The 13,813-nt window shown below is 39.4% G+C and overlaps 1 protein-coding gene across 5 annotated transcripts in view; it reads right to left on the reverse strand.

The window, feature by feature from the left end:
- Positions 1-13,813, reverse strand: part of ADAMTSL1 (ADAMTS like 1) — a 649,946-nt gene that overhangs the window by 111,170 nt on the left and 524,963 nt on the right. For all 5 annotated transcript variants that reach the window (XM_039544630.1, XM_039544629.1, XM_039544631.1 and 2 more), the window contains one exon: positions 3,344-3,645. In XM_039544630.1, the coding sequence (XP_039400564.1) occupies positions 3,344-3,645 (302 nt within the window). The remainder of the gene's footprint in view (positions 1-3,343; positions 3,646-13,813) is intronic.

Raw genomic sequence — 13,813 nt, forward strand, 5'->3', positions numbered from 1 at the left:
TCAAAACAGTTATGTCAAGGAAGGGTGAAGTGTTTGAAACTTACTACTAAACATCCCCTATCCATATGCGGTAACGCTGACAGCAGGTTTCAGAGGGGTAGTTCGTTTGTATTTTGCTGCAACAGGCCACATGTCAATATCAAAATATTTAGCATGAACTGCAGACATATTAAGTAGCATGTTCAATTACAGCTGACTGGCAATGCCAACAGAACGTTTAAATTAATATTCCAACATATATACACTATCATAACAGATGTACCCAAATATTCAAGATGTGTTGTATGCAGTCTCAGAACCTTCCAACAATTATCCAAGATAGGAACAGACTCAGGTATTATTTATTGCTTGTATTTGCCATCTAAGCTGACTACAAGCCAACAGCACTATGATAACTTTGTAATTTGCACCGTACAACTTCTAGGGTTAAACCCTCCCCCTGCTACACAGACACATATGGTGGCAGAAGGGGCGTAAGAAGTCAAAATTCAGTGTGGGGTTATGGCGCTCATGCTGTGGACTGGATACAACATCTAGTCATAGTGCACAAACTTGAACCGGCATTTCCCCCGCTCCTAATATGATGGGACAGGCACCAGAGCCACAAGGGTCATGATTATTCAAGCAGGGAACATGGCAAGCACTCAGCCCAGCAGACATGATTTCTGCCACCATCAGCAAGTGCAAACGGCAAATACAGGTCACAGCACAGTATGCTGGCCCCGTTGTTAACACATTGCCCGATGACTGCAGGGTGTCTCTTGCCTGCCCTGTACATGTCTGGCCCCCAGGCTGACTGAATTTTGCTGCCACAGGGAGGATTTGGATTTGGTCTTGTGAAATAAAAAAATCTCTATCTTTCTAATGAAAATGGAGAGTTCCCAACAGAACGCATTGCAAACTGGAATTTTTTTTAAAAAATTGTTTTTATCGCTATGCATGAAAAGCTGATTTCTCAATATAAATGTTATAGGCTAAATTCACAGGTGTGATCCTACTGATCTGAGTTATCACAGTAGCACAAAGGAGCTGGAAACCTGGCTCAACTGGCATTAGGGGGACTCTCCGAATATAGGGGACTTCCAGTGGCACAGAACCACCATAGTGGCTCTAACATGACCTGCCATCTTGTCTGCCAGCATAAGTATTGTGGAAAACGGGGGTGGTGGCTAAGGAGCCCCTGAATCCATCTAGGCCCTGGCTGCCAGATTGACTCCTGAAGGCTATGGTCATAGGGTACAGGCTGCAGTAACCTGTGCCAGGAACCAAACAGTCTTCCGGCTTGGCCCAGCATCAGGGGAACATAAAGGTGGCTCAAAACAACTTTTGTCTGCCCACCCCTCCCCACAGTCTCACACTTAGTGTGTCACAGCAGGCTAAAATAAACTGTCCCTATGTTTTGGGTAGGCCAATGCATGCAATTAAAGACAAGTTTTAAATCAATACAAGAACCATTGCTTATGTCCTCCAAAATTCTTCCATTACCTGTCAGAAACTGTGCAGGAAAGTACTAATAAAAAACAAGAAAAGGCTGCTCCTTCCACTTTCCAGAGGACACTTGCTTGAGGTTCACTTCTAAATATTATTTATCACACAACATTTCACCATAATGAAGCTGTCCTGCTTCAAGCTGTTTTCTTTCAAAATACCTAACAGTTCATGAATGGGAAATTAAAATGTAACAGGGTACGGGGGTGGGACGTGAATCTAAGAAGTTTAAATTCACTTTCAATATACCATCAAATGGGATTTTCTATGTTTATATCTACCAGAATAGCATAATTGTTACATGATATCTGATGACAGCTCTGGGAAATACAACCACTAACAGCAGACAAAATTACTAACTAGTTCCTTCTGGTTGCTACCTCTCCAAGGTGAAAGGTTACTTCTATGTCTATCCAATTTCATCTCCTGAGAGTACAAAACCAATAAAATTAGCTTGACCGGTCTTGCAACTGTAGCTACAAAAATTTTGATTTAGAATCTATTTCTTAATCTGGCATATTTTTGGTTGACCATATAATAAATAAATAAATAAATAAATAAATCCCCCAGCTAACCATTTTGTCAATAATCAAAAGGTCTTAAATTGGTAAAGCAAAGTGTTTCTGTCATCATAATTTATGTATGTTATATATGAAAATGTATACATATATATACACTCTATATATAGAAATTGTTTCTTTTCGGTTCAAGGGGACATTGTTTGAGCTATTCAAGATTCCAGGTTCAAAATACAAGCATTACAAATCGTTATTGGCCAGTCAGACTCAAAATACAGTGGTTGCTATTAAAAAGTCAGCATTTGCCACTAGTCAACATGCACTGGTATAACTAGTTATAATTAGAGCAGGAAATAATGGTGGAAAACTGTATGTTAACTGCAATCAAATGCCAACTACTGTAGACAGCAATATATAAGCACTTTGCGATATGCTTTGCATCCTTTTCTATCTTCTGGAACCTTTTTCTATTGTATTTGACTGCTGGAGGATCAATATTTAGCCAACTATTAAACTTCAACCCACTACTGACCTCTTTCCAATTCTGCAATATTGTTCCCATTTAATATAGAAAATGGATTCTTTTGGCCATATTATTTATCTGCATTCTTTTGTAAACAGCCTGAAAATTGCCTCTAAAAGGGCAGCAGCTGGGAAAGCCTAGGGTTTTAAACAATTGCAAAGGGAAAATATTTCAAAACCAACTGGACAAAAGATAGCATAAACTCAAATTAATACTATACAATGTGTAAATAATTACCATAATATGCATAACCTTTGACTTTCATCAACTTTTAGACTCTCCAAATGCAAAGTCTGTTAAGCTTTAGGCAATCGAATGGCTGGCTATTTTTGCCATATGTTTTCTTTTTGCACTGGAATCCAAGTTAATATTAGATGGTAGCATAAGCTACAGAAACCAGCTGAGCCCCCAGTAGTTCAGTAAGCAAATGCACCTGCAGTGGCAGAACGATTTGGTTCTGTGTGTCTGTGCATATATGACCACGTCAAGAGACAAGCACAAAAAATGATGCTAGTTCGTCTTACTAGGCTGCTTTATGTTATTCTTCCTTGTGTGAATATAAAATATGAGTCATCAAGAACGAAATGTAAACAGCAGCATTAGCTGCATTAATCATTCATAGCTGAGAGCATGAGCATAGCATTTGATACTCAATGGGCCCAAATAGGAAATTCATGTAGCTTTCCACTGTAGCCTTTTTTATTCTTCAAACAGACGTAGCAAAACCATCTTTTAGACAGTGCGCATTGCAAAGCACTGTATACCGGAAAAGGGGAAAGCAAATTAACCACAGCAAAAAGCAAATTGCCCTCACCTCCTCCACAGGATTCTGAGCATTCCGTAAAGCCCTCGTATTCCCAGTCATAGAGTTCATCAAAATCCTGGAGGCCTCCATAGATCAGTTCGATTTCCTCAGGGTTAGATTCAGCAGCCTCCCCACTGCAGGGGCCGCTGTAACAGGCTCGTTGTGATGCAGGTTTGGGACCTTCACATTCGTCGATAGGCAGGTCAGCCACAGACTGAGAGAAAGACAGGAGCACCTGACACTTCACAGGCCGCACCTGGCTGCCCACCCCACATGTGACACTACAGGCAGACCAGGCCTCAGGAATAAACCTATGGTAAGCAAGAGAGAGGGCAAAGTAAGCAGCATGTCCAAGATAATTGGGCAGCATCCCTTGTCCAGTGGTTGCAAAAAACATCATTATTTGTCTGGGAAACAGGTGTTTCATCTCATCATACAAGTACTTCTGTAAAGTGCTCATCACAGCCATAGGTCTTTGATACCTTACAGTTCTTAAGGCAAATCTCAGTATAGTTCTAATGTCTCTCTCACCCCATTCCTCTCTCCTCTGATCAACACACACAACATTCAGAATCCCAGATGTGAAAAATGAAAGACACCTATTACATCATCTAGTCCATTTATACCTAAATATATATAATACACAAGCAGACAAAAAAAGAAATACTATGTTACAACATCTTGGAGCTCTTTGGAATGGGAGTTGCTATATAAATACCATCTATTATTATATAATTTCACCATGCTCAGCAGCTGATAAGGCAAATACTGGAAACAACTTCAGGAATTTATATTTTTTGTTCAGCTTCCTAGACCCAACTTTTACATTATGAGTTCTAGGTCTGGAAGAATAGGTTTCCTCTACTATAATCATTGGCCTCAAAAGCACATAGGAATTTGGTGGAGCTGAAAGCAAAAAAAACCCCATACATGGGTTGATATTAGAAATACATTTACTAACAGCAACCTCCTAATAGTATCAAAGATAGTGCAGTTTTTCCATACACTAAAACCAGGAAATAATGATGGGGTTTCAGATACTGTTGTGTAGTTATCATTGGTAAATGTTACTTACTGATTAGTGCAAAATCTCACGAGCATGGGAATGCAAAGTTTTTTTGTTTGGTCTATACCTAACATACCTATCTTCGCTGACACAATGTGCTTTTCTGTGTATGAGCGACAGAGTAGCAGGCTTATTAGTCTGTATCCGCAAAAAAAACAGGAGTACTTGTGGCACCTTAAGAGACTAACAAATTTATTTGAGCATAAGCTTTTGTGGGCCAAAACCCACTTCATCGGATGCATGCAGTGGAAAATACAGTAGGAAGATATATTATATATATACACACACACACACACACAGAGAACATGAAACAATGGGTGTTACTATACACACTATAACATGAGTGATCAGCTAAGGCAGACTTGAGGTAATGGAGCAGATTTACCAAGCAGCAGTTACCCTAGGAAATAAGAAGTAACTGTGGTGTTTCAGAGCCTATGCTGTGGTAACTACTGGTAAATGTTGCCTTCTCAATTGTGTTCACAATAATAGTAATAATCATCATCATCAATAACTCCCTAGAAGCCAGAATCATGGACCAGAACTCCACTGTGTTAGGCTCTATACAAATACAGAACAAAAAGACAGTCCCTGCTTAATTCTAAATATTTTAATGAATTAATACAAAATGCTTTCCAAACTTGCTATATAAGTAACACAAACAAAAAGAGTACACTTCTCTGGCACTGGTGCATTGCTCTGTCATATCTAAGGTCACTTTCTCCCTTCCTCCGTGCAGCAAAAGTGATGCTGCTTCTTCCCCGAAGCAATGACAGTGTTGGCCTGCCCTCCCAAATGGATTCTGGGGAGATGTCCTTTCTTCTCTTCCCCTCCCACTTTTTAAGAGGACTCACTCACTCTTTCAGGGGACCCACTATTGAGAAGAGAAGGGAAAACTGGAAGGAGGGCACTTGGTGACCTTGTTCTGTTATGACTGACTTTATAGTGTCTGTTGTTACTGAATGGCTGAAACACAGTTGACATTATGGAGCCCAGCTGTGGGAAAGTCTGAAGGATGCCACTGACTGCCACCCCTCCAGCGGGCATCTCTGTATCAGTGGCACTGAAAAGCCAGTAAAAGGGGAGGGGTTGGGATCAAAAATGGAATACTTGACAAAGAAAAATGAGAGTTAAAAATAAATGGTTCTTGTAAAGAAAGCCATGTACTTGTTTCTTTTAGCTGCAGACACTCATCTGGTGGGCCACGCAGCCGTCTCATATTACAAGAGTTTTCTAGGCTCCCTTGCAATGCGACTGACCCTGTATTTAAAAGAGGCAGTGTATTTTCCTATATGATTTCTTAGTTGCTGCTGTTGGGCATAATGCACAGGACCTATTTCAGCTGAAAAGATTTTTTGCTGTGCCAGTTAGTATGTACGCAAGGTTCATAAAAATGTAATAAATACAGCAGGCCAGACTGTGCATGCTGGTATGTTGAATAAACCCAAAGTAGCACCATTGACTTCAATAGATTTTACTCCGGATTGATGAGATTTTGGCTCATTGGTTCTGTAACATAGCTAACAAACCTTGATGAAAATATATTTTAAGGAAATGTGGGAATTAAAACAAAAACAACATAGAACATGAATTTGTAAGGCAATCAATAGAAGTGGGCCAAATGTTCAAAGGTCCCAGCATCCAGCCTTCAGTTTGCACATGCAATCAGATGCATGTGCAAGTGAATAGTGAATAGCGCTTGTATGTGAAAACCCAGCTGTGCATACCAATTGATACAAATCCATTTACCTACTTTGTGTATATAAGCACTGTTTGAACATATAGGCTTTTGCATGCAGAAATAATTGCACCAAATTGTGGACACGAGAATCTTTTGAAAATTAAATTAAATTTTAATTTTTCCAGACTCATACTCAAAACATAAGATGTCAGCTCGCTTGCCGTCTCATGTGGTATGCTGCATGATATTTTATCTCTCTCCCTCTTAGTTTAGATAGCATGATCTAAGATCTTCTATAATTACATAAGGGAATTTATTTCAAAACTCAACATGATTGGCATTTAGAATGTGGCTTTTCAGCTAAAGATCATCTCATTTATAAAAACAACACAATGGACTTTGCTATTTTAACAGATATTGGTGGTGAGAATGTCCATACTTTGTTTTGGCATGAAATGTTCATATTAATTTAACTTCAAAACTCTCCAGAGGGGATCTGAGCAGCAGTGCATACTTTGCTTTGTGAAAGTAGCTGCAGGGAAACTGGTGAAGTGGAGGCTGAAACATAAAGCCTGATCCAACATTCACAGTCAACTCATGACTTCAGTGGACACCGGATGAGACCCACTGCTGGCCCCATTGTCTTTATGGGGAGATCAAGACCATTCCATTTGACTGTACATGCCATGGGCGCTGCTCCTTGAGAATCTGCGTATCCACAGGTATATTATGAAGAATCAAAATGAATACTGACTGACAGAACATACACGATCTAATGGGCCTGGTGAAAACCTCTTCTCTCTTTCTTCACTGCCACTCCTCCAGCTTTTCCCTTAGGCTTCCTTTTGTTCCTTTCTTAAGATGCTATTTACATTTTTTTAAATCTTCTTTGGGTTACTCTGGGGTTTAGCTAAAGATCTGGGTGATCTGAACCTTTGAAAAAAATCACAGGTGTCAATTTAGACACCCAAAAAATCAAGACATCCCAAAGTAGTGGCTATTTTTAGTGACTTGCCCAAGGTCCCAGAAGGTGTCTGCGATAGACCCAAGTCTCCTGACTGCCAGGCCTGCACTTAGGGCCGGCTCCAGACCCCAGCGCGCCGGGAGGGTGGCAGGTGGCTCCGGTAGACCTCCCGCAGGCGTGCCTGCGGAGAGTCTGCTGGTCCCGTGGCTCCGGTGGACCTCCTGCAGACATGCCTGCGGAGGGTCCGCTGGTCCCGCGGCTTCGGTGGAGCATCTGCAGGCATGCCTGCGGGAGGTCCATCGGAGCCGCGGGACCAGCGGACCCTCCGCAGGCACGTCTGCAGGAGGTCCACCGGAGCTGCAGAACCGGCGACCGCCAGAGCGCCCCGCCGTGCTTGGGGTGGCAAAATTCCTAGAGCCGCCCCTGCCTGCACTTAACCACAAGGCCTCCTCTTCTTCTCAATATGTGGCACTCTTCCCCTAGAGTCAGTACCGAACTAATGCCATAGCACTATCACAAAGAGCACTGTGGACCTGGAGGTGCCATTGTTCAGCTGAGATATAAAACAAGATTGCAATCACTTGTCATTCAAGATCCCAAGGCTCCATTTGCAAGAATAGCCCAAACGCACTGGTCAAATGCCAATCTGGGTAATTACATTCTTCTTCCCTATATGTTCCTTGCAGTTTCAATTGGACCTAATATTTTTCTTCACGTTGTGTCACACCATTTTGTAGTCTCAGTGTTTAGTGTTAAACATTTACTGTTTTTCTCCCCAGTGGTAGATACAGCAATTCTGATATACAGTATGTACATATTATACATGTTAACTCTCTAAAGCACTGCAGGATCCTTCTACATGAAAAGACACAAACATTATCTAATGTTAGTTTAACACATTTATGATCTTTTATGCAGCTGCACTTATAGCTTCATTGGATACGATTAAACCCCAATATGGGAAGAAGTTTTCCCTGCTTTTGCTTCTTCTTCTGTTTCCTGAAATTGATGGAGAGAAGCACTGACAGACTGGTCCTGTTGGTAATATTTGTATGCGTCATTACCGCCATCTTGCTCAGTCAATATATTTGGCAAAAAATAATTTAAAAAATCATATATTTAGTATTTTTAGTCTATGTCGGAACAACTTTTAGTTCACCTTTTAAGCTGCTAACTAGTCAATTTCTATGTATAAATATCTAAAAGATGCACTATTTTAATAGGAAAAATGGGCTAAACTATATATGAATGTTTGCATACACAAAAATCTTATTTAAAACTGTGAAATAGTGCTTAGGTGACTCTGGTACACTGGTCTTTCTGCCTGTGCGCAATTTCCTGTGAGTTCTGTTCACACAGATGCATGTCAGGAATTTCCTTTTGTTTCTCACTGAATCAGCCCCATCACTAAGCTGGTACCATCTGGCATCCAGATATTATTGTTTGCCCTCTGTTTTTTATGGCTCACACCAGAGTTATTTATGGCAACATGTTAAAAGCTGGGTATCATGTTAACGTACAAAAGTGTTTTTCAAGAGTTACACAGCAAAAAAGCCCCCTTCCCAACAAAACCAATCTGATTAAAAATAGAGCATCCCATACCTTTTCAGTCATGCCTGAGGCTCTTTCTACCTCTGGCTGTCATAGGCTGTTGGTGTAAAACTGAGCCCCATGTAAAGAGCTCTCATGTAGATATAAACATCCTTCATGTAAGATTTTCTGGAGAGTGGTGAATGACCATTCCCCAAATGGGTAATATTAGATACACTGTACATGTAGAGACAAAGGAGCACAAAGACTTATAGAACTACCTTCTATAGTTTTAATAATCATTATGTGATTTTCTTTTCATTCTAGGTTCATTCATATAAAAGGTGTCTAACTCATTATTAATTTTATATATATAAAAACTATTTCAGGAGCATGTCGAAATGAAATCCTATGGCCTGTGTTACACATAGGCTTGGAAGGATTAGATGTTTATTGTTAAACGTAGATAAACATCAATTTCACTATACACAACAAATATTTCCACTGATGCTAATAGACATTTACTGATAGGCAGAGTATGAAAAATGATACTTGAGAGCTTAGAGTTTGATGTAAGGATATTTACTTTATATATTTTGACATGTGATGTTGACAATTAGTGTTTTAATGGTTACAAAACTAACCTTTGAATCTCAACATCTACTGTCACTAAAACACTATTCATAAATTCCAAGCCCAGAAGGAATGATTGTGATCATCTAGTCTGATCTCATGTACACCACAGGCCATAGAACTGCCCCCAAATCATTCCTAGATCAGATCTTCTGGAAAAACATCCTATCTTGACTTAAAAATTGTCAGTTGATAGAGAACCTACCACAATCATTGGAAAATTGTTCAATGGCTAATTACCCACATTGTCAAAAATTTATGCCTAATTTCCAGTGTAAATTTGTGTAGCTTCAACTTCCAGCCCTTTGATGATGTTATATGTTTGTCCGCTAGATTGAAGAGCCCATTATAAAATAGTTGCTCCCCATGCACCCCTTAACCTTTTAGTTGTTGAACTAAACAGATTGAGCTCTTTGAGTCTGTCACTATAAGGCATGTTTTGTAATCTTTTAATCATTCTCATGGGTCTTCTCTAAGCCTCTCTCATTTATCAACATCCTATTTGAATTGGGGTACCCAGAGCTGATTGTCTGATCCACCCCCACTGTTCTACCTCCTACCCCCAAATTATTTCCTGAAACGGTGAAAATTTAAATAAATAAAAACAAATGGTTAAAACCCATAACTTTGTACAGCTACGATAATTTAAATTGATAATAAAAATACTTCTAAACAAACACTGAAATCAAATTCTGCCAAGCCTAATTATGAAGAAGGTGAGACTAGATGATCATAATGGTCCCTTTTGGCCTTACATTCTATGAATCAATCAGACAGTTAGGTCCCATTATGCTAGATACTCTATGGATATGAAATTTTAAGAAAAGAGTCACTGCTCCTAGAATCTTACAAATTTAGCATTGACCACAGACAACAAGTGGATACAACAAACAAATGGAAGGGATGTAACTGTGAAACAACCATGTTTAGTATAATGTCACAGTCACCAGCTGACCAGACATTGCTATGTGTCTGGTAGGCAATCAGGACAGAAGTAAATTTTATGACTGACGACGTAGTGGCTTTATACACTTTTATGGGATGGCACAGAAGAAAGTGTGAAGGTGCTTGGGGGAAAATTGGATTAACTGGCGACAATGGCAGGCATTATTAACAAAACACAGGCAGGAGTTGATGGCTTGATAGCATATTAGAGCTGACAGATGCTACCTTGTCAAGTATATTGAAAGAATTACTATTTATTCACAATTAATCATGGGCTAGTACAGTGTAGGCAGGAAAATCTCATGGACATGGTATGGATGAAAACAGCAATCTGACTGGCTAAAGGACTTCCAATCCTTATAATGGTCTTCAAGAAAACTCAGCCATCAAAACTGTACAGTCTCTTCACCAACCAGATCACTGCACTACCAAATCTGCCACTCAACTGAATAACAGGGGCTTCTGTTTTAAAAAACATTCCCCTTCTCTTTCTCCCTCTATTCACCTCTTCTCCTCCCCTCCTTTCCTAATGAAAAGGGGAGAGGGGCTCAAAAGGAGAAGCCAACAGCCCTGCTCTCCTGAGCTGAGCAGGGGGGCTTCAAAGGAGAAGTCAAAAAACTCTCTCAGATGAAGACCTGCTACTGGAGCTCAGCTGAATGGAGTGGAATAACATGGATGGCTTCCCTTTGGAAGCCCTCCTCCTCTCCCCACCATAAGAATAAGAGATGATGAGGTAAGAAACAACCATCACATTTGTAAAACTGCAGCATTTTTGGAGCTATTCTGTACAATGTTTACAATGAGTTAACATGTTAAAAGTTAGGTGGATGAATTTTGATAGATATATGATCAGATTTCAGTGGTTCAAATTCAGAGCTGGTGTAAGAGGCTGGAACACTGTGGATGTGCTGAGGCGCATGATCCTAGCTTGTGTCTCAGTATACTCAAGAGGTGTGTATACTGACTGTCAGATTCACTGTCATGTATTATTGAGTACTTATCTGCTAATGTTTATGTTGGCATTTCTTTTGTAATTCCTATGTGTTAGACTCTGACAAGTGACCATATAAAACCAGCAGTTTATAGCATCTCAATGAGTCCAGAGTAAATTTTCCTCAGTTTTGTTTTCCAAACTCCAGCCCTGCAAATCCAGCTTGGGATCTGAAAGTGAAGATGTGCTCCTTCTGCCTCATGCACCACCAGATAGGGACCCAAACTAAAACCCAAGATTTTGGCACCTGTCTTTGGAGAAGATTGAATATGGATGGACCTTTTGCAATCTTGTCTCACATCTATTAATCAACATTAATAAAAACTCTGCAGTTGGATCTTATTTAACAACTGTGTTGATTACGCATGGGCCATAAAAGAAACCTGCTCACTCTCCCAGAGTTGTGCTGGCTCTGCAGGGGTAATAGGAGTAACACGTAGAAAACTTCACTCTGGTTTCTAGCATAAGCTCAGAATGGTGACACAAGGATGTTTCACATGGGACAGGATCCGCACATCTCTCTGCAGGATCAGGACCTTAATTTGGTCACTAAAGTGAGCAAATATGACTCTACATACACACAGAGAGCAGATCTGTTCTGTAAGAAGGTATCATAACCACACTTTAAATATTTTAAAATTGTTAGCTTCCTTTCCTCTTATAACCCAAGCCCTGTTTTTATATCGTGGATCATATACTTAATTTTTCTCAAGAATATTTTGAAAAGACCTGTTCAGTATTTTCCCTGCAATTCATCCACCTTCTGCTAAGATCCAGCCATGCTGCAGTTCACAAATCCCTCATGTTAATATTAAAAAAAGAATGTAATAATATATAAAATAAATTAACACATTTTTTAAAGCAATGTCAAAATTAAATTCTCAAAATTCAGCTTAGTCCTGTTGTCAATAGGCTAAAATCACAGCCTCCTCCTTCATCACTTTCCAGCAGAAATGTGGGCTGCATTTCAAATAATCATCATGTTTCAGTTTAAGCAATATGATTCCTTTTTTATAAATTTGCTGACAATACAGCATTTTCCTTATGCTTTTAGGGGGTAATTATAGTTTGTTAAATACATATATAGAGGAGTGGTTTAATATGGTAGAAAAAAAATAAAAGCTGAAAGAAAACATCAACTGTGCTCCACAAGCTAAAAAATAATTCAAATAGGTTCATGTGTTTTTCTGGATCTTCTCTATGCATGAACTGAACATATGAAGTACATAAGACTATGGAAGCATTATACATGTCCCCATATTATATGCTACAGCTGGAACTCATCTATATATCGGGGAGATGGGGTAAAAATAATTATTGTCTTGAGCACAATATTATACATTTCCTTTGTGTTATACCAGTGCTCCAGCTATAATCTACTTCAGTTTGGATTAACTGTGCCAGAACTGCAATTTTACTCCATGAAGGATAACATTTATTAGCCTAATAGATGGCTGGAGTTACAGTGGAAGGAGCCATGTGTTTAACTGCACCATTCTGATTAAAACTGTAAAGAATTTATTATTATAAATACACATTTACCACCATTCCAATGTAAAATAAAATAAAAATGCAACATGTTCATTTTGTGTTTGTAATTTCTCTAAAGAAGCTTCCTTTTCATAGCAATTGTCCTAAAGATGTTTAATTGTCAATAAACAGATTGTAATTTATTGAAAATTAAACATCTTTTGCACAATTACATTGTTGCTATGAGAAAGAAGCTGCGGTGGAAGTAATGGGATAAATGCAGGCACTCTCAGCAGGGCCACAAAACTTCTTTAGAGACATTACAAATACCATAATGAGCATGTTTCCTTTCCCCGCCCCTTTCCTCCACATTGGAACTGTGGTAAATGTGTGTTTCTGATAGTTTTTAAAACCACTTATAATCCCATATTTATTATGATATTCCTACTGTGAATAAATACCGCACATACAGCATGCAGTAGTTCAATCTGGCTGAAGCATATTTCTTATTGTGGCTCTAACTTTGAGTGCATCACTCTAATTTGCTGCATCAAGGTCAGATTCCTGCAATCCTGATGCAATCAAAACTCCTACTGGTTTTACTAGGAATACAGGTACTAAATTGAAGAGAAAGTATTTAGCATTTTTTAGCTCCCTTTTTAGGTTCTTGTTGGAATGTTTTGTTTTAATTTTGCAGCAGTAGCTGTAACTGCATATTTTCCTTTAGTTACACTGCTAATTTTTCCATAGTAGCATTGCAAGCATGAATAGGAAGAAAATATCTGTATGGTTTTGAATGCAATAAATGAATAGATTTAGAAAAAAGGCGTAAGGACGTTCCTTCAGGAAATCCTGTCTTCTGACTTTTAACTTAAGGATGTAGCCCAATCTGTAACCAAACGTGCCTGCTGCATGATGCAGGGGTACTACCTGGTGAATGGGGAGCAAGGTGTTAACCAAGATCAACTTTGCATAGGCACTATGGGGAAGAACTATAAACCAGATGCTCGGAAGACTGAGGGGAAGAACCCTTGTAGGGGTGACAGGATTGGGTTAAACCCTAAGGCTGTAGAGTTTTTTGATTTATTTTCTGCTTATGGTCATTCATTTCACTTGCTACCAGTGCATTAACCCTTGAGAAAAAAGCCCTTGCTGGCTGCTTCTGTATTTTTCTCTGCTACGTCGTTTCAGCTTTCAGG

This window comes from Mauremys reevesii, linkage group 6 (genome assembly GCF_016161935.1).
Source record: "Mauremys reevesii isolate NIE-2019 linkage group 6, ASM1616193v1, whole genome shotgun sequence".
Lineage (NCBI taxonomy): Eukaryota > Metazoa > Chordata > Testudines > Geoemydidae > Mauremys > Mauremys reevesii.